General features: G+C 39.0%; 1 protein-coding gene across 2 annotated transcripts; it reads left to right on the top strand.

The window, feature by feature from the left end:
* Positions 1 to 512: 512 nt before the first annotated feature.
* Positions 513 to 13701, top strand: lingo1b (leucine rich repeat and Ig domain containing 1b). 2 transcript variants are annotated; one of them, XM_067437480.1, is made up of 2 exons: positions 513 to 858; positions 10886 to 13701. In XM_067437480.1, the coding sequence occupies exons 1-2, from the start codon at positions 847 to 849 to the stop codon at positions 12737 to 12739; spliced, it is 1866 nt and encodes a 621-aa protein (XP_067293581.1). In that variant the 5' UTR covers positions 513 to 846; the 3' UTR covers positions 12740 to 13701. The 2 variants fall into 2 exon arrangements, with proteins under 2 accessions (XP_067293581.1, XP_067293580.1); XM_067437479.1 differs by having other exon boundaries at positions 10883 to 13701.
* The last annotated feature ends 8228 nt before the right edge of the window (positions 13702 to 21929 follow it).

Raw genomic sequence — 21929 nt, 5'->3', positions numbered from 1 at the left:
TCTCTCTCTCGTTCTGTGTCTCTGGCTCTCTCTCACTCTCTCTCCATTGGCTGTTGTTTATCCACCCTGCCTGTTTACCTCCATGAGTCATCCATTTGTCACATTGCAGCTCCCGGTAGCTTTTGACGAACGCTGCCTTTTGCATAAAAGCCCGGCATTAATCGCCATGTTCTGACAGGATGACGGCGAGGTAGAGACATGTTTCACAAAGGTATACTCAAATTTCTGTGTCACCCCCCCACCCCCCCACCCCCAATGCCAGCATCCCTCCGTCCTTGCTCCTGTTTCCTGCTGCAGTCGCTCTGATGAACAGGAGAATTGAATTTCATTAGTTACATTGTCCCTGTTTTGAGCTTTGTGCCGCTTCTTTTTTTCCTCCCCCCTCCTTCTCACTCCTTATCCCTCTCTGCCTGCCAGTCTTAGGTTTTCTCCCCCCCCCCTCGCTCCCTCCGTCTCTTCCATCTCTCCATCTCAATGCGCCACAGCTCCTCCCTCCACCTTGCACAGCTTCGACTCCTCCCTCTCCATCTTTCTTCCCTCACTCGCGCTCCCGCTCTCGCTCTGCTGGGTATGGCATGTATGTGAGCGGGTGCACTCCTGTTTACATGCATGCCTGCATCTGGGACAGACTCTCATGTATTCTGTGGACTGTAGCTGCTCACGCTCCACACTCTGAGAATTTTCTGGACCCCTTGCTTGCGTTGAGGAATTGTTTGTCGTTTTTGTTTTTCCTCTCACTCATGAAATTCTTCAAAGGCCTCCTGTGTGCCACCCTGCCACTCTGGAGCGATTCGGATCCAAGCTGCACTCCGGCAGAATGGAACTGCCAAATTTAGACTCCACCGCATGACGTTTCTGGTAAGAGCAGTTTGCATTCAGTGCCAGATAAGCGTTTTGAGAACTCTGAGATCCTGCAAAGGGCTGAAAGATGAGATGAGACTGGGATTTTAAGGTGGGAAATGTGCCCGAGAGGGATAGTGCACGGGCTCAGGAGAGAAAGATGCTGAATAATGCTTCTTAACCGGACATGGGACCAAATGCTGTGAACTGTCAGTGCACAGGGAGGGGGTCATTTGCTACAAATGAATATCTGGCCGTGTAAGCAATCATGCATATTTTCACCTGTATATGTTTCTAAAAAAATCTCATTCCAACCCACCCTCCTCTGTTTTGTTTTTTTTATGAGTGTTTCTCTATCGCCAGGTTATGGTACATGTTGTCTATGGTGCAGGCTTGAATGTATGTGAGACTTCTGAGTGTATTTTTGGTGCTGTTGACACGGTTTATTGCTCAAGGCTCTTTATTTTGCAGGATGCATTATGAAAGAAAATAATGTATTGCTTCCAATGCGTTTGAGTCTTTAATTCACAGACCTCATTATAGAGCCTCTTTTCTGCCTTCTCCCTCCCTCTCTCTCTCTCTCTCTCTCTCTCTCTCTCTCTCTCTCTCTCTCTCTCTCTCTCTCTCTTTCTCTCTTTCTCTCTCTCTCTCTCTCTCTCTCTCTCTCTCTCTCTCTCTCTCTCTCTCTCTCTCTCTCTCTCTCTCTCGCACACACACACACACACACACACACATACTTACTCACTCATTTTCTCTCTTTCTTGCTCTCTTTTTCCTCTCTCCCTCTTTTACTGCTTGGAAGCAACTTCCTCCGCAGCTAATGTGGCGTTTAAAGAAATAACAACATTACACTTCATTTCTTAATCTTGGCAAGCTGTCAAAAATACATTAAGAGGAGCCTTACTGGATACATCAAAGATTCATGCTATCTCAGTGTTCTCATTGTACATCCGTTACAGCTGTCAGATACCTCTATCCATAGTTTCCCATTTAAATGTGCATGGTCAGTGCACACATATAAAAATACAACATTAATGTTTATATCATTCGCCATCATATAAACAGGCCAAAAATGTTCACAAAAGGTGTGAGCCAATTTTTCAGATTTAAATCCAAGCCACCATGTGCTCTGTGAAACCACACCACCACAAGCACCCCACCCCCCCACCCCCCGAACACAGGGTTATCAATCAAAACACAATGCATCTGCAATATGCATATAGTGTTGTGTTGGATAGGGAGACTGGAACATGAAACAACTGCATGGCAACAGTATCCTGGCCACATTCTGAAGATGCTATAGCTGCCAGTGGAGAAAACCCAGGCCAAAACATGGATCGTGGCTGAAAACTCAGCACTGAATAGTGACACAAATAACACAGCCTATACATTGAGATATGTTGAAGTATTCTGACGATTGTGTTAAAAGGCAATCTCCCCATCGAGCAGATTCTCAGTTAGTGGTAATAGCTATTATGATAATGCTGCAGTCTGATAACAAACAGCAGATGAAACAAGATAAGGCAGTGCTAAAGGAGAACTGCATCACCTCACGCTCTTGTGCCATGCGTTCACACATAGATTAGAGCCTGTGCCTCTCAGCCCTCATGTTTTCGCAGCTTTTGTGAACGATGCAGGCAGTAAAAAGGGCCAAAATCCCACAAATCATTGAAATTCAGATCCTTTCCGATTGCAAACCCGCCGCATCCCTCTCTGCTTCCCTATTCATTCTCTTCTATACTCTTTTTTTAAGCTCAGTGAGGGCCTGCTTTCGTCCGTGGCATAGATAGACAGACCAGGCGTGCGTTTGTCCTCATTGTGAAGGGATGCAAGCATCGGACGCCATCAGCGCAGCGGCTCGTTTCTGTCACACAAAATGAGGGACTATTGAAATAGGGCTGTACATAGCAGGAAAGCCAGCAAGGGGCTGCTGTGAGAGGCGACCGAGTGGCATATCAGACAGCGCACACTCACTCCAGCCTCCCACAAATGTATTCAGAAGGTCACAGAGTCGCTTCACTGCAGCAGACTCACCCATTAAAATTTAATCATAACAGCTTTATGTAAAAAGTAAAAAAATATGAGACCGGGCCCATTCCTTCCTTTATTGACACCCCGTTTCTAAGGGTTAGATGTGCATGTGAATAAAAAAGATATTTACGTGTTTGAAGCAATGGTATCTGTCTTTTGGGGAAGCTGGTGTCGTATCTCCACTGATCATCTAGGTGGCTGCTGATGGCAAAATTTGCGCCTCGTGAAAGGCGAGAGGAAGATATCATTGATTGTATCAGTCAGAGTAATCAAATTATTAGCCTCGGATGGAGTGCTGGTCAGAGGAACAATGCTAGAATAATTCAGGAAGCTCGAGAGTGATTATCCTGTGGCTAATTTCATGAGATAAGCTCCTTCCTAATAGAACCATTGATAAAGAACCCCAAGGAGCTCGGGCTTGAGCTAGATTGCTTTTGGGATTACGGGTGTCCTATATTCTCTTCACATTTTCTCTCTTCTTTTGTTTCAATTAAACCCAAAACAAAGAGCCCGGTGTTTAAAAGAGGAAGAGTGGTTGGAGTAATTACCAGCTTTGCCTGCTGGTAGCAGTGAATTTAAAGTGAATCTCAAGAGCATTAATGAGGAACGAAAAATATTTGATGGAATTATTATTAACCGTTGTCGGAAAACTGAGGGGAGGATTGACATGGGACTGGGCCCAATTAGACTTCGCTCCCTGACAAGGAACCTGACAGCAGCCGTATCTTTGGAAATTTAGCCAGACCATGGGTTGAAATAACCTATATAATGTTTCAGCAGACTGATGAGTGGGCACATGCTTGATGCCGCTTACGAGGAAAAGATGTGTTTTATTGTCAAGAGTAATAGACAGAAACACAGGGCATCTGTTTCATTAGCAGCCCTTGAAGGATGCTTATTTTAAACTGCAGCCATTACATATCGCTTCATCGGCAGTTCGTCAGTAGAGCAATATTCGTATGACAGGTCGTAACTTATTTCAATCTCAACCATGTTTGGAGTTGAAACATTCATGTCATTTACTCGATTTATGATCGCATGAAACTTCCAAGCAACCGGTCGGCACAAAGAAGAGTGTTGCTCTCGGTCTGAATCTTTTCAAATGGCGTTTTTTTACATTTTTGCTTCATATTTAAATGCTTTTAGAGTACAAGCATTTTGAATATGTATTCATATAAAAAAAATACACTCTATAGTAGTCTTGTCTCAGCATGTTACACTCATTCCATATACAAAGCGTCCATATAATATTCATCTGCATGCAAAAGCCTTGCTTTGACAGTTTAGTCATACCTTTTGTTTGAATGGTATAAATTTCTGCGCAGTGCTTGACATTTTTACTTTAATAAGTCTAGAGTTCTCTATGTTTCGACATCAAGGTTCATGTTAGTTTTTCCTTTAGTGGAATGTAGCTTTCCAAACCTTGGGCTTTGATCTAAATCTTACTGTCATCAAAAAACAAGATCAAAAGAGAGGAGTCAAATGGAAGCAAACAGTTGGAAGATACATCTCTGCTTTGAATGCTGAATCCGTAGGCTTAAAACCCAAGCTGATTTGGTATACAACGTTGTTTGTGTGGGGTAGGAAGAAGACAAATGTATGGGGCAAGCAGGGCTGATTATTGATTTGGCTCAGGTCCTCACTGATTAACTGCTGTTGTAAATACCGATAAAGACACCTGCTTATGTTGTGATGAATGGTGTTGACTTGATTTACTACTCACAATTTGGGCTGCCTTAACGCTGATTTTTTTCAGTAACCTATCATCCAGAAATATTTGCCAACAAAGTGCCTCTTTTTCACTCATGTGCTAGTCAGTTATATTATAGGTACAGCGTATAACCAAAGCTCATATCCCGCACATCCTGATTTTGCTTAGTTAGACGCATTCCTTGGACAACGTAAGTTGTTGATTGTGGGACAACATTCCGGTCTGAAAATTTAAACAACCATATCCCCATAAGTAATCCCTTAAAGCAGAGAGAAATGAAGGGACACTGATGTAGAACACATATAACCCTGGTTGTAAGCCTAAACTTAACATGAACCGTAAACTTGTCCCTTAAATGTGATTGGTTGATTGGAATGTTGCAGCCTACTCCCGATCCCGTAGAAATGTAGCAAGCAAACGTGACTCCAGCTGTGACAACTATCACAACTGCATCCATAAAGCATTTCTTTACATAAAAGTTGAAAATGATCAGGCTACAAATGAATTGAACATTTCAGACACCGAGCAAATGGGTCACCAGTGCCGTTTCACAACCAGATTGTATGAGAGCAGACAACTAATTACCAGCAATTTAGCAGATAACTATTTATGTATTGGGAATATTTAGATAGCTTTTAACCACTGATTCGCTTCATACTGTGAAATGCGTGCAGTGTGATCAGGGATGCCAGAGAGGGAGAAAAAGAGTGAGCGACAGGCAGAAGGAAGGAGATGATGAATAAATAGATTGGAAGAATGAACAAAATTAACTCCCTCAGGCCAGTACAGCCAATTAGTTGCTGCAATCTATATTCGCTTTACTTTCAACTCACAGTAGCTTTCTATTAAGACTGTTGTGCCTATTATAAAACATTGTGCTTAGTGGTATCATTTGCCGGCACAAGTGAATCATTATTTTATCCCTCTCTAAAAGAATGTAATAACAATCAAAGCAAAATAAAATATTTTGTAAATGTTCCAAATAGTTTTTACTTGTGACTCACATCAGATCGTCCTCAAAACGCAGCTCATTTTCATTTTTTCTCTCTTGTGTTTTTTCTTCATGTGTTGGTATTAGAATGTATTTGTATTGTATTATTCAAATGAGTAGAAATATGAATACACTCTTTTTATGATTTATGATTTATGAATAATGAATTTGAATTTAACCAGAATTGTTTTCAAAAACCTATAGTAGTTTTTTTTTGTATGCACTAAAACAGCAACCTGAGTCCATATTTAATCTATTTTCTCTCACTATTGTATAATAAATATACCGAAAATTACACAATGATGAATCATACCACCATTAACAAATGATTCTTTCTTGATATAGTTCTGTGTTAATCGAAAGCACAAAACCCTGCTGTTTACTGTAAATGGGTTTTTTTTCCTCCGCCAATGTATAACTCTTTGGAGATCAAAACAATGTATTAATTACTATGTAAAGCATGTTGATTCATGATTTAATTACATATTTGTAGTTAAATCCCTGATGGAAGCACTCATTTGTGTTAAATGTACATTAAAGAACATTAAGAACACAGTGCCAATTGGGATACATACAGTACACAATAAATCCAGTGCACTTAAAACACATAAGTGTGAGTAGGAAGCAGAAACCTTGAAACAATGACATAAATGTGTAGTTAAACAGTGTTCAGATTAAAATGCTTTTAAAATGGCCAGAATTACAACCAGTGCAACTGAATGGGCCCCCTTATGTGGGCCTATGTTGAATATAAAACCCAAATAAATAGGGATCTGCAAGTGGGTCACTCCCGAGCTTTGCTTATTTGTCTTGTTTGGTCAAGCCGAGGCTCACCGCCAAGGTCAAGAGTACGATTGTGAACAGGGAGAGAAAATAGAGAGACTGCGTAGATGGTCCGACGTGATATTTTTTTCTCAAGGTTATTGCCAGGATGAAACAGAGGGGATGGAGTGGGAAGAGCAGGAAGATGGACCTTTGGGTTAAATTACATTTGTACATGAGTGGGAGAGACAGAATATCATCCAGTGAGCACTCAAACACATGAGCGGTGTAACATGAAAATATAAAATCAATTCAACTGATAGCCGCCCCCTGTGGTTTCAGATGACGATGAATCTTGATATCGCCGGGACGGGCGTGCTTGGTTTCGTCTGTGTAATTAGCCTTGAAACAATACCACCATACCGAAAAACAATTGTTTTTTGTTGACAAAGGTAACTTACTCATATTTGCTAAGAGCTTCAACCTTAAACATTAATTTCTCTGCGAGGGTCTCTAGCTTAAACAGATAAATAGCTCGGTTTCCCGACGTTGGAGGCAGAATTGATTTTGCCCTCTAGCTTGACAGATAGCCCTGAAAGTAACAAATAGCAAAGAAGAGGACAAATCTTTGAAGCGCAACACTTATTAACTTCATGAGTGTTGGGAAGGTGCAGTAATCTAAAAGAGATCTAGGCCTCCATTAGCAGAGGAAGGAGGCATCAGCTGGAAGACACCTTGTGAAAAAGAAGCCTCACTAATTCCTTCCACCTGCTGACAACAGATAATTGAAAAGCAAGCCTGCAGACCCTTTCATTATGAACCGGATATGGACTTGTCAATTACTTGCTCATATTTCATTGACTGATTGATCTTGACTGATCAAAAGTCTTCTGAGTCGCTCCTGTTCAAACTCATGCCGTGTCGAGTTTGAGTCACTGTGGATGTTGCAATATGGCAAAATAGGGCATTACATTTGAGGGTCCTTTTCTCGGAGGACCGCTATGTTAAAATAAACGTGTGTTTGACACTTTATTTCTTCCCTTCGAGCTAGCAGGCAGGGTTGAATGGGTATGACCTTCCCATGTTACTGAGGGAAAAGAACAGAGGAGAAAATGTTTTTTCCACCACAAAGATCTTAGGAGAGCAACCCACTTTAAACAGCACGCAGCCTGTCGTGTGACTGAATGTTGGGTAGTAATTATTAAACAAAGGGAATGCTTAGTGCTGTTCTAAAATAGGAATGTTGATGCATACTTGACATATCAAACTTTGAATGTAAACAACGGCACATTCAATTAGCTTTTTAAGGGAATAGAAAATGCATGACAATATAGATGGACTTTTAATAGTAAGGTGCATGATTGTTACCGAACTGGCTCGGCTTTAAGAATCCGATACAAGCACGCTACTCCCTTTTCCCATATGCAGAATGGCTCTCATTGACTACTGTATATTTCTTCAAATCAATCAGGCTAAAGGCGCTCATTTCTGTATGAATATATTGCTTGCCAGGAATGGCTGGTTACACTAAAGTGCCCTGAGGTAGATATGCCTTTAAAGACACAATTCTCTACATAGAAATTTGTGCGGGGGTGTTGACTAATAAGATGAGCTATTGACCATGCAAGTTCACTATATCGAGAATTACTCCGTCAATGCAATGTTCTGGCAGTGGAAAAGAGAGAAGCAGTTTTTTCCTTCTTCATACATTATTCATAGTTGCCTGACAGACTTTGATTTGTATGTTTACAGAATGGGGGCTTCCTGAGCGATGATTTAATCTTTTAATTGGATAATAAATCCAACACTTTGTGTAGTGGCTTTTCAATTGGCATCAGTTGACCACCGAGGCCAAATGAGTTTTTAAAGCATTTGCATACCTTAGCATTTGGGCTAAAACAAAGGTTAGAGTGATTAGGAAAAAAGTGTGCGTGCGTGCTCGTGTGTGTGAGCGCATGCGTGCGTGCAATCCATAATTTCATTTTGGGGAAAAAAAAGAATAGAAAAACTTTTGTGGATGTTGATTAGGCTTTTTGATTTTTCTTTTTTGTTTTAAATTATCATCATTTTCAGTTCAACCATTGGCAAGCATTTGCAAATCTCCATCCAAGAAATAACAGCAGAAGTGTTCACAGTGCGCTTTTCATCAGTCGTAAAACAGGTACACATTTCTGCCCATGAGCAGAGCTACTTTCATCCTGTGGGAGTACTATGTGACACCACAACAGTGAACAAAATACAACATTTTGGTATTGAAAGCCACGGCCATGTTTAATTAGGAAAACTGTGATCACACCATAGAGACCTACTGTAATTTAATAGTGATTTTCCATCTGCTTTTGTTTGCTTTTTTATTTTAAATTACCAAGCAAATTTGTCAATAATTTTAATGAGGCAGTACCTTTGACCTGTTCTCTCCTCAGACAAATCCCCTAATTATAGCAAAAGGTCAAAGGTGGTTGTTTGGCAGATATTCGGGAGACATGCAAATTGAACAGAAATTTGCATCGCAGGGGATGTCACACATGATAACAGTTTAAACCCTGTTGTGCCTCCGGAGGCTTGATGCTTGCTCAGCCGGGGAAGATCGTGATAGATTCAGCGTGATTAAAACATCCCGATCTTGGCAGCTCTGTTTACGTCATGACCTTCACCCGCACACCTCTTCATGGCACACTAGTCGTTTAATCGATGTAGTAATTCTCTCACAGTAGCCTGATTGCTCTTCCCCCCAACTGTATGCAGATCACACTCGATAGATGAATGAGGGATAAGCACCCTTGACAGTAACAGTCCTTTTGATCTAGCTGAGGAGCACTAATATGAAATTGTTATTGTTAAACCTACTCGCCTAATTTCACCCCGGAACTCAAAAGAATCTTGCACATTTCCGACACACCTGACCACACCCGGAGATGAAATCAGCAAATCTATGCATTAAGCCGGCTTTCACTCCCTGTTTGCAGGTTGTTTCATTCGATCAAACTAGTCTGTCCGAAGCCACTTCACAGTGCTGTGAGTTGTGTTGTACTTTTCTCTCAGAGAACACTCTTTCTGCATCTTATAGATTTCAGTGTAAGGAAATTATAATTAAAGTAAAATATTGCCACGATAATAGCTACCCTTGAGATATTCTATTGCAAATGTGTAAATACAAGTTGACTATACATCAGATTTTCTTTTCATGCGTGTTAAAATATGCACTCTTCTGCTGAACATAATGCACCCATTGAGTTCGCATAAATGTATTTGAATCCACTGATGCAAGAAGTATTTAATTCTGGGTCACTTTCACTTGCTTTACAAATGGGAGCTACTTAAAGTTTACCTAATCAATTATTAAAGCTGGCCTGTCTACTTAACATGATTTGTATATGACTAGTCCGATTAGCGACCTCGTGCCTCATTGAATGCAACTCGTGTATCATTTTGGCTAGTTCTGTGTGTCTTGAGGTCCTTCATTTCAATAAATCAAGAATCTCTTCACAAGCCCTCAACCAAGATCTTCATCATTCTAAAGCACAAAGCACTAAGTATGCTGGAAGTTTGGAGGTTCAGGTGTTTTGCATAGTACAATTAGTGAGCCAAAATTGATTTGGATTTATCTTGTTAAGAAATGAATTGTGTTCCCCAGGCCACACTTCAGCTCTACTCTTTATGCAACCATTAATAATGTTCAACAAAAAGAAAAAGAAAAAAATCTAATGATCATATATATATATATATATATATATATATATATATATATATATATATATATATATATATATATATATATATATATATATATATATATAAATATATATATATATATATATATATATATATATATATATATAAATATATATATATATATATATATATATATATATATATATATATATATATATTAACTTATTTAAAGTTGTTGTAGATTCATGTTGCTGATTTATGCACCTTTCTGTCATTTTTTTCAATATTACACAATAACTTCTTTTTCAGAGGAATATTTAATTATTGTTTCTTTTAATTCAAATTGTAAATAATAGTTCTGCTGTTTTGTGTATCCCTAAGGTTGTATTGATATTACAGTAGTTCGCTTAAATCATAACTAATTTGAGGCAGTCCAAGTAATTCTAAAAAAAACAAAAAAACAAAAAACAAATCTGTGCTAGAATTCAAATAAGAAAGTACCTCTGGCTATCAAAAGGATGGAAAATACAAGTTACATGTTATGTTAATTTTTTTTTTTTTTAAAGTATATTTCTGTGGCTGTACTTCTCTATGACCAGTGTTGTTTATGCTGTTTTATTTTCTCATACAGTCTTTTACTTTTTAATGCCTCTCTTATATCATTAATCAAAGCTCTGAGTTGCCTTTACGCAGCATGTTCCAGTGCAGTAGTCTGTTACATTTTTTTTTTTTCAAGCATCAGCATTTTCTCCAACACCATCTCTTGCTATTTTAAGAACAGCAGCAATATGATTGTCTCTCAGTTCCTTTGCCTTTTTTCTTGTGGGATGAATTTTGTACACATTGTGACCCAATCTCTCTACCCTTTTTCTCAGCAGGTTACCATCAAAATGGTGGCCAGAGAGGCAAGTGGGCACAGCTACCTGGTGGCATGCTGGCAGCCCATTCTCATCCTGATGCTGGGTACCGTGCTGTCCGGTTCTGCCACTGGCTGCCCCTCTCGCTGTGAGTGCAGTGCCCAAGAGCGCTCGGTCGTGTGTCATCGGCGGAAGCTGATCGCCCTCCCTGAGGGGATTCCCATTGACACACGACTGTTAGATCTCAGCAAGAATCGCTTGAAAGCCATCAACCCTGAGGAATTTCTCAATTACCCACACCTGGAGGAGCTACAGCTTAATGAGAACATCATTTCCGTCATTGAACCAGGGGCCTTCAGCAACCTCCTCGGCTTGCGAACACTGGGACTACGCAACAACAAGCTGAAGTTGATTCAGCTGGGTGTTTTCACCGGCCTCAGTAACCTCACTCGGTTAGACATTAGTGAGAATAAAATTGTCATTTTGTTGGACTACATGTTTCAAGAACTCTACAACCTGAAAGAGCTGGAGGTGGGGGACAATGACCTGGTGTTCATCTCTCACAGAGCTTTTCATGGCCTCAGCAGCCTAGAGCAGCTCACTATGGAAAGGTGCAACCTGACCTCTGTGCCAACAGAGGCCTTCAGTCATCTTCACAACCTGATGACCCTCAGACTGCGGCATCTGAACATCAACATCATCAGAGACTTTTCCTTCAGGAGGCTTTTTCGACTCAAGGTCTTAGAGATAGCAAACTGGCCTCTTTTAGAAACCTTGACCACAAAGTCCCTCCATGGACTCAACATCACAACCTTGAGCATCACAAATTGCAATCTCACTGCCGTCCCTTACGTGGCCATTCAACACCTGGTGTACCTTCGATTTTTCAACCTGTCCTTCAATCCGATTGAGGTTGTGGAGGGCAACAAAATGCACAATTTGCTGAGGCTCCAGGCTTTTCACTTGGTTGGTGGCCGGCTATTCAGCATCGAGCCTTACTCCTTCAGAGGACTCAACTACCTTCGGGTTCTCAATGTATCCAGCAATAGTTTAAGCACTTTAGAGGAGTCTGCCTTTCACTCAGTCGGCAATCTGGAGACACTTGCTCTTCATGACAACCCCTTGGCATGTGACTGTCGTCTCCTCTGGGTCTTTCGCCGTCGATGGAGACTTAATTTCAACCGCCAGCAGCCATCTTGTGAAACGCCAGAGTTTTTGCAGGGTAAAGAGTTCAAAGACTTCCCCGATGTTCTCCCAGCAAATTATTTCACTTGTCAAAAATCTAAGATCCGAGATCACAAAGCCATTCATAGATTTGTGGATGAGGGGACCACTGTCCAATTCCCTTGCCAAGCAGATGGAGACCCTGCTCCCATGATTATGTGGCAGTCTCCAAAAAAGCAATTTATCACCACTAAAAGCATTGGCCGGCTGTCGGTGTCTCCTGATGGCACCCTAGAGGTTAGATATGCTCAAATACAAGACAATGGCACATACATGTGCATTGCCGTCAATGCAGGAGGTAATGACACCCGTTTGGCTCACCTACACGTTCATAGCTACTCTCCCAATTGGCCACATCAGCCGAATAAGACCTTTGCCTTCATTTCGAACCAGCCCAATGATAACAGTGCCAATGGAACTGGTTCGACGGATCCCTTTCCCTTCGATATGAAGACTCTCATTATCGCTACCACCATGGGGTTTATCTCTTTCTTGGGAGTGGTGCTGTTCTGTCTGGTGCTTTTGTTCCTCTGGAGTCGAGGGAAAGGCAATGCCAAGCCAAACATTGAGATTGAGTATGTGCCACGGAAAGTAGATGGAGAAAGCAGCCCAAATGAGGGATCTCACAAGATCAGTATGAAGATGATTTAAATGACTAATCACCATTGTGTATGCATTACGTGAATAGGTGTTCTTGACAACAGACTTGCCTTGAGGGCGGGACGAGGGCATAATCTTTGCACCCCTAACGGAATTATGAAAAGAACAGTGTTCTGACAAAAGCCTTTTACATTTTTTTTACAGACTGTACAGATCAATCACACAGGGATTGTGTCTTCAAAGGGAAATCAAACAGGCCATTTGAGGGATTAAAAAAATCTGTGTACTGTTATGGTAAGTGTTGAAAAACATAGTCCTGTTGAAATTTGTGCGAAAGCCAGAATACAGAGGACCGGTATATATTTATATCGGTCCTCTCGTCTCTTTTTCTGTACATATTGATTTTGATGTACATTGGGCAATACAGTGGTTGAATGCAGCCAATCAGAGGTTATGGGTTGTTGAGCCTACTGGAGTGCATGTGCTATATCTAGAGACATGCAAAGTGTATAGGTCTAATTAAATCACTGTAAATGTCCATTACCAACTCTTTATAAGAGATCAATTTGTTTTAAATGATTTATTGATTAGGCTTGACAATCATTAAAATCTCAAAGGTCAAGTATTAATCATTAAATATTGTTTGATGGTGCGATTTCATTTTTGACACCTTACACACTATCATAAAGCCAGATGTAGCTTTGAATTTAAAGCCATTTGCTTTGACTGAACATGTGATAAAACTATTGGACCTGTGGTTGTGCTCACACTGAACTACTATTCCATCAAACAGATCTAAGTTTTTATTCACCTACAGGTGAAAAGTTTACAATTTTATTGATTTAGTCATCAAAATGTCATCAATTTGCCATGCTATATTGCATTTTGTACCACTCTCACAAAGCAGGAGTTGCTCAGTAGGTAAATGTGTTCAACAACCCTTAAAACACTAACAGTGCTGTTTTTGGGACAATGGGTGGCTGTAAAACATATTAAAATGACAAGCTTTTATACTTCAATGTCTTTGCTCATTTCTTTTGCTCTTCTCTGTGAATTAAACCTTGAGAGCGGGTGAGGTATACACAGAGATTATTGAGAGGCAGCTCTAATGTGCAGCTAAAACCTTCGCTCTCCCTCACGCACCATATTACTATTCAACATTTTCTGGAAAAACATATTTTCTCCGTAAGTACTAATTTCAGTGTTAGTGGATAGAACACGTAATGCTAGTGAGAGTGGATTTGAAATGTTAAATCAACCTAGGATTATAGGTTGAGGCCTCTTAATTGAATCTGCTTAATTGGTAAATGGATTAAGAAAAAAAATCCTAAAGATCCTTTTGATCCTATAGAAGAATAAGCAATATATGTAATATCTGAGCTTGCACTCAAAATCCCTTAATGCTCTAAAAATTAGAGTCGTTCACTGTTATTTTTGAGAATGATACGCATAAGTGTGTGATCTGCTAGGACTAGTCTGCAATGATAGACAGATAGAAGTGTATTTATTTGCTCTGTTAAATAGTTTTGAGGAGCTCTCAATCTCAAAGCCTGGCATTTCTCATTACCCACCGCATACTGGACACGCACACACAGACAGACAAAAAGAAGTCATCTATAACATGTTGCAACAAATCCACAAATTTTCAGAGATGCTTTCGTTTTTGAATGCACTCATTTAGACAAAGCTACCAGGGACAAAGCCACCGCACAAATCAGGATAGGACCAACCTGACAACCCATCATCTCTCACAGGGGCATAATGGAAAATGTGTCAGCTGGAGTCTGAGCACAGAGCCCTCATGTTTAAATGTGAAGCGATAGTTGTAAGATCATCTTCCTGCCCTTTTTCTACCGAGATGACTCCCAAACAGTAGGCCAACCCGCACATCGCTTTTATACTGAGCAAATACAACAGCGGTGGAGGGAGTGGGAGTGGAGAACATTAATAAGAGAGGAAGTGGAGCATCCAGACGCCAGAGAGAAGAAAGGCAAAAATGAAAGAATGGATATGATTAATATAGAGAGAAGTAATAACATTAAAAGCCAATTTGGATCCTGTGTTGTTCCAAAATTATTCATTCAGGTTAATACAAAGCGGCTAAAATATTTAATAATCAGTAACTACAATATAAATAAAAATGTAAAAGATGGGGAGGCTTATTTCCTCTCTATTGGATTGCTTTAGCAACTGTTTTGTCTTTTTGTTATTCATCTGTTCTGTCTCCTTGGCCTTGTGTCTGGAGGTTTGTGTTTGGAAATGGTGTCACAACAAAAACAAAATGTATCATGTGAGTGTATTTACCCTCCAATTTATATAGCATCTGTCGGCTCATAGTGATAGGATGATGGCTACATGCAATTTTGGACAAGTAAAAAACATTTCAAAGCATTGTGATGTGATTTTGTTAAAAGGTGCAATTTGTGGAAGGGGTTCGATATTAGATTTTATTATTTGATTGGCATTAGGTGTATTATGCAAGGCACACAAAATACTGAACCACAATGTTTGATATGTTTGATTATTTTTGTCAGACCCGAGTAATACAAAGGAAAATTAATTAATATAATTTTGTTTTTCATCAGAATATCTGCCAACGTGCATGTCCCTTCATCCTTGTAACAATGATCACCAGTGAAATCCAATGATCAGATTTTGCACAGAAAAATGTGAATTACTTGACTGTGAATAATGTGCAATGATATTTACAGGTAAGACCACTGTTAGCCAATTTTGCTCTCACCTTCAACCTATTTTTCTGTAACGAGCTTAAATGGTGTTGCACAGACCATGTTTTGAAAGGTAAATGCCACGGGTTAATAATTTCAGTTTTTCAATTATAAAATGTGATTCCGGTCAAGAAACACTGAGTGATTAGACTGGGTAAACCCAGCCTGATCTGCCGGTGATTTGATTTCGCCATGCAACTCTGGAAACCTGTACATTTATTTTTACTGTTACTGTTACACTTTTGCGGAACCGATCACAGACTGGCTCATCCACCTGGCACGCTATTGACAGAGAAGCAACGAGTCCCTTAGATCACGCCTCTTGTGGTCTGATTGGTTGAAGGACTATCCAATTGCATACAGAGTCATTTGAATAATGCTCATTGATCACGCCTCTTGTGCAGTAGAAAATACAGAACAGACTCCCCAGACTAATGTTTAATCTTAAACTGAGCTTGCTCTGGTGATAGCCAGACAACTGAGTGATACTACTACACTGCCTACTACAAGTACATGAATTTTTTAGTAACTGTGATGGCACTGAAATAATGTAGTGCTTAAGCTTTGTAACAATGCATGATTGCTTTAGGAAGCTGTAGCCACATATTTAGGACTTTTAAAAAAAAATCCATTGAAAAAGAATAAGACAATGTTTGACAATAATCTAAATATAGACGGATACATCCCCTGTATTGTCTATAGTGCTTATGAACGTGATACTTCGGCCCTGAGGTGGGAACCATCTCGGATGAAAGTATTTTTCCTGAAGGTTTTTCTCACACATTAAAAAAGTTAAAAGTCTGGAGTCGGTTACACTTTATTTTAAGGTGACGTTTCCTTAAATAAGTATTGCGTAATATTATTTAAATTATGTACTTCCTATAGAGTTACATTTAGGGTTAGGGTTTGTTTTAGATGTAGAGTTATTATGCATGATTTACTGTTATTACTATAGTAAGAATCACCTCACCTTAAAAATAATAAAATGTTACCCTGGAATCTTTCTTATACAAAATATTATTTGTTAACAATGTGCCATTGAGATATTCACATAGATTCTTTGTGGGTAATAGAAAAACAAGACGACAAGGTCAAATAAACAGTTTTATCACAAACGTGCGTCTCTACATATTTCATGATAATATTTTTAAAATGAAGGCACAATGCAATCACTACAAATTGAACGTTTTCTAAATTTAACTCTAAATATAAATGTCTGGTATTTTGTCAAATTGAAAAACACTTGGCATGTCACTCAAAAGCAAGAGCAGGCGTTCCTCTCATCACTGTGGATCCTCGTTCCAGGCTATACGCAATATGCATTTATCAAATGGAGCTGCTTTTCAAGGTCATTTTGAATTATTTGAAGGCATTTCTTATTTTCCAGTCTGTTTAACTGTTGGCATACAGGCACCAAGCAACAGCATACAGCACTATAAAGCATGGTAGGCTTCCATTAAGTGTTTACTACATCTCAAGAAATCATAATAAACTGCTGAAGGGATGCTGTATGAGGCACAGCACTACAGTGGACTATTATAATGACATAATATCAGATAAAGCTTGGCCAAAAGATATGGATTAACAAACGACTGTGATTTCCTGTCGCCATTCAATTCCATGAGTAGTTAACAGAATAAATCACGCTTGAAGGAATAGGTGTAGGGGAGTGAATTATTCTGGCATGGGGGTCTTGCTCTTTATGCATAAACTGCGAGGAGAACGGCTCACTCACTGAATGGTTTTATTTATAATGCAGACGCTCTGGCGGGATCAAGTGGAGTAATTTTGTAATGTTCGCAAACAGCCATGAGCTGCAATCTCCTGAATAAGATAAAGGCACAACGGTGTCACTCTTCTTGAGGTATTACCTATTAGTCACATGATGGACATGTGTCTGCATTTTTTCTTGGCTTTTTGGAAGCCAAGCCCCCAGTGTAAACTCTCTATACAGCTGTTGTGCTCAATAATGTCTGATCATTTCGTTTCAATTAACTCCACCGATCAAACTTAGCTCTTACTAATCAGTTTTGCCATGGTGAAGCAGGAGAACCCTGCAGCAGAGAAGAGTAATTACAGGCAGATTGGCCACTGTTGAGATCCAATGACACAAAGCATCTGTGTGATGGAGGAGGATAGCACTCATCAGGGTTTCACAGGCTCACCACATGGGCTCACTGCTTCCCATACACTCTCTTTACATACTGCTGTAGAGTCAGAACACATAAGAGTACTACAAGTGAGAAGACAATTAGTTTGTTTGATGCTGTCATTGTAGTGGTCCTGGTTATATTGATGAGTCCTTGTGATACATTTTAAGCTAAATGGCAGAAGAGTTCATGCATAAATACACTATATTGCCAAAGGTATTGGGACACCACTCCAAATAATTAAACTCAGGTGTTTCAATCAATTCCATTGCCAAAGGTGTATAAAATATAGCACATAGGCATGCAGAATACTTTTTTCTAAACATTTGTGAAAGAATGAGCTGCTCTCAGGAGCTCAGTGAAAAGTCAATTTGTGAACTTTCTTCACTACTAAATATTCCACTTTCAACTGTCAGCGGTATTATAACAATGTGTAAACAATTGGGAATAACAGCAACTCAGCCACAGTGTGGTAGGCCATGTAAAATCAGGAGCACGGTTCTTGCCTGACTGCATTGTGACATGTGTAAAGTTTGGTGGAGGGGTGATTATAGTGTGGGGTTGTTTTTCAGGTGTTGTGCTTGGCCCCTTAGTTCCAGTGAAAGGAACTCTTAATGTTTCAGCATACCAAGACATTTTTGACAACTTCATGCTTCCAAATTTTGTGGGATCAGTTTGGGAATGGTTCCTTCCTGTTCCAACATGACTGTCCGCTAGTGCACAAAGCAATAAAGACATGGATGAGCGAGTTTGTTGTGGAGGAACTTGACTGGTCTGCACAGAGTCCTGACCTTAACCTGATAGAACATCTTTGTGATGAATTAGAGCGGAGACTGCGAGCAGACCTTCTCGTCCAACATCAGTGCCTGACCTCATAAAGGTGCTTCTAGAAGAATGTGGCCTTCACAGAAGAGTTGTGATAGCTGCAAAAGGTGGGGCAAATCCATATTAAACTCTATGGATTAAGAATGGGGTGTCATTAAAGTTCATGCGCATGTAAAGGCAGGGCAACCAAAAAATGTGGCATTACATTGTAGAATAATTCAAGGTAATTTTGACAAGTTATATATTACACACATTTTTGTCATGCATTTGATATGTAGTTTAAATAAGTTTTGTGAGTAAGGAATAAGATTTTGCAAACAGAGACCATGCAGGGAACATATGACTCATTTTGTAAGGTATGGGGCTATGTACTTCCCATTGGATTTTGCTCACTGACAAGTGAGTTTGTGAATCTTTTTGATTGACTCATTAAAAACAATTGGTTTATAAGAGTTATTTGTTTGTGCTGTGTTTGCAGTTGTGTACAGGAAACAATGCAGCACACTATGTAATCAAACTAATGGCACTTTATGAGATGATATCTGACGCATCCGCAAATAGATGCGCACAAACTTTATATTTTTAGATTAGCTTATTGTCAAACCTAATGTCACCTCACTGGAACAGACTTTTTGCATCATCAACACAGCATAATATCCACCAAATGCGCTTTCAGCGCACTTATATTCTTGAGTGCAGAGCAGTTTTCCTCCCAATTGACCAGTGGAGACAGGTGGCACATTGGCTCTTAGATTACAGGGTGAGATACTGCCAACCATCAACATACTGAAGTGGTATTTAACCATAGCAGAGTACTAAGTGAGGAGGCGAAATATGAATTAATGGAACCGCTCCCAAGTGACAAACAGCAGTAAGTAATCAAGTAATTCATATGCTTTTCCTCTCTGATAGGTGCTGCCAGCTGTGTCTGTGCTGCATAAGGAAGGAGATGAGGTCTCTGATGCCAGCTTGGGCATTATTAGGAGGACTACCATACCAAAATGCCAGCTGCTGTGACTTTTTTCAAGAGCAATCACCAATACTATTGTTGGGACCATATGAACATGCCAAAAAGCAATAGCGCAGAGTGGCTGAGATTTATTACAGACTATTTTAAATTGGGTCTCTACCTTATTTTTTAGCATGGACATAATGTATTTCCTGTGCAAGACTTCCAATTCATTAGCCACTCTAGTTAAATAACTACACGAATACCAAATGGTAAAACTATTTGCGCTACAAACCAGTGTGTTATGATCAATCAATCAATCAGCAAGTACAATATTCCATTAGTGTTTTCCCACACAATGCACACTGAAAAAACACATGCGTAAATGGTCCATTGCCACATAAAACACGTGAAAGGGGAAGGAAGGAAAACCAAAAGGAAAAAGAGAAAGAATTGTTTTTTTTTGTTTGTTTGTTTGTTTAAATTAACAGTAAATGATCATTCACTGTACACTATTAAAAGTAGTGAGGGTCCTGGAGAGCCTCTCAGCTTTAAAATAACCTAAAACACACAATTAAAGGCAGTCCATGCACTGTAATTTCCAAGGGGCCTATTGAAAACCGCACACAGCTCAGAGGTACTTTGTATCTCCTGCAGCCACATAACTACTCTACCACTCCATTCACTACAGTTAACATGCACCAACTATGTGCTTTTATGATTTATGATTAACTATATCTTTTTCAGCGATCATTTTTCAGGACATTTTCAATTTTACTACAGCAGGGAAATAAGACAAGTATATCTCCTAAAGTAAAATATTGTTCTCTACGTATTTAAAAGATGTACATTTTATCGCCATGACTTAACTACAAAACCAGTTTTTAATATGAGCTCTTATTCATACATTATGCCTACGAACGTTTGTTTCAGCCACTTAATAAAACATTCAAAAGGTAATTGCGAGTTTATATCACAATTACGTAAACTTGCAATTGCGAGGAAAAATGTCAGAATTGTGAGATAAAAAGTCGCAATTACATTTTCTAGTTTGTATTCAGTCGCAGAAACAAGCTTAAAAAGTTCAATGCCATGACTTTACTATAAAATCAGTTTTTATAATGAGCTCTTAATCATAAATTATGACAAATGGTTCTCGTTACCAGTGTCAATATAGCAAAACATATTGGAACTATTTTACAGTTTTGTTTAAATACTTGAACTATATAAATATTAGTCAAAGTCAGTGAATAACAAAGAAAACCATAACACGTAATAGAACATGTGGCTGGTCTATTAGTCTGCATTTACACTTAATGTACACATCTATTTTGAGTCGGAATTTTTTGTCCTGTCCAATGCTGGTTAGCTTCATGTCGATCAATATAATTTTGGATTCCAATAACTAACATAATTTTATAAATTACATAATTTTATATATTAAATGTAATTTGTTTTATAGCCTACATAAAATGTATACTAAGGCTCTACAACATAGTGATAGTGATTTGTCATAATTTATAATATGTGGAATAAAGATATATGTTAATAAATGGAATTTCTGATAGCTGTGCATATTTACTCATTTTAGTTTTTACTCTATCCGCTTGTTAAGTTGTGACATAAGGAATGCCGTTTCTGGGTCCAAGCCTCAACTCGTTTCACTTGAGAATGCTATTGACGCCCATTTATGAGCGCTATTTTTTTTCATATTAAACAGCAAACATTTAAAAAAGTTAAACATTTTAAATACTTACAGTCTACACAGCATTCTCTATGGTCACAGCGTTACAGACATTAATATTTTAACGATTTATAAAAGATGAATCACTGTCATATAAGACTTATATACCTGTATGTCAAAATATGTATATATATATATATATATATATATATATATATATATATATATATATATATATATATATATATATATATATATATATATATAATGATGTGTATATGTATATATATACAATGACATCATGGGCCACAGAAAAGCGTCCTCAAGTCTGGCGTTGTCTGCAGAAATGTCCATCTCCAACATTAGGTATGCATATATGGTACATGCATTAAAAAACCTTTCCTCCAAGGTTGAAAACATCTTAACTAATTATAAACAAACCATTTCTCCAAAACATGCTGATACTACATCTACTACAGAAGTGAAGTCATTCAATTCTTTAATAAAGATACATAAAAAAGAGGTACTTTTGGTAAAACCCCAATAGTCAAGTAGAAAAGCACTTATGTGACCCTAAAGTCAGGTTCTACGGGGGTCCTCTCCCTCCCGTGCTCTATTTCCCTTGCTGCCAGGGGGTTTCACCCTCAAGGACGGGCCTGTCAGTGCCCTGACACAGACATCCAAATGGCACCTAGAAATGTGGATTTAAAAATACACAGCAAGCAAACACACAAAATTCTTACAAATCCCTCGGTTAAATTTAATACATATAAGGAATTATATATATCATCTGATTTACTGAACGTAGAAATGGTTATAAATTTGATTACCTTTGATTCTGATTTTTGTATTAATCATAAAATTGTTCTCAATGGATATTTGTCTTATGAAGAGACAAGTGATG

The sequence above is a fragment of the Pseudorasbora parva genome, chromosome 1, assembly GCF_024679245.1.
Source record: "Pseudorasbora parva isolate DD20220531a chromosome 1, ASM2467924v1, whole genome shotgun sequence".
Lineage (NCBI taxonomy): Eukaryota > Metazoa > Chordata > Actinopteri > Cypriniformes > Gobionidae > Pseudorasbora > Pseudorasbora parva.
Note: the sequence above shows the minus strand (reverse complement) of the source record. Positions and strands in the feature narration are given on the sequence as shown.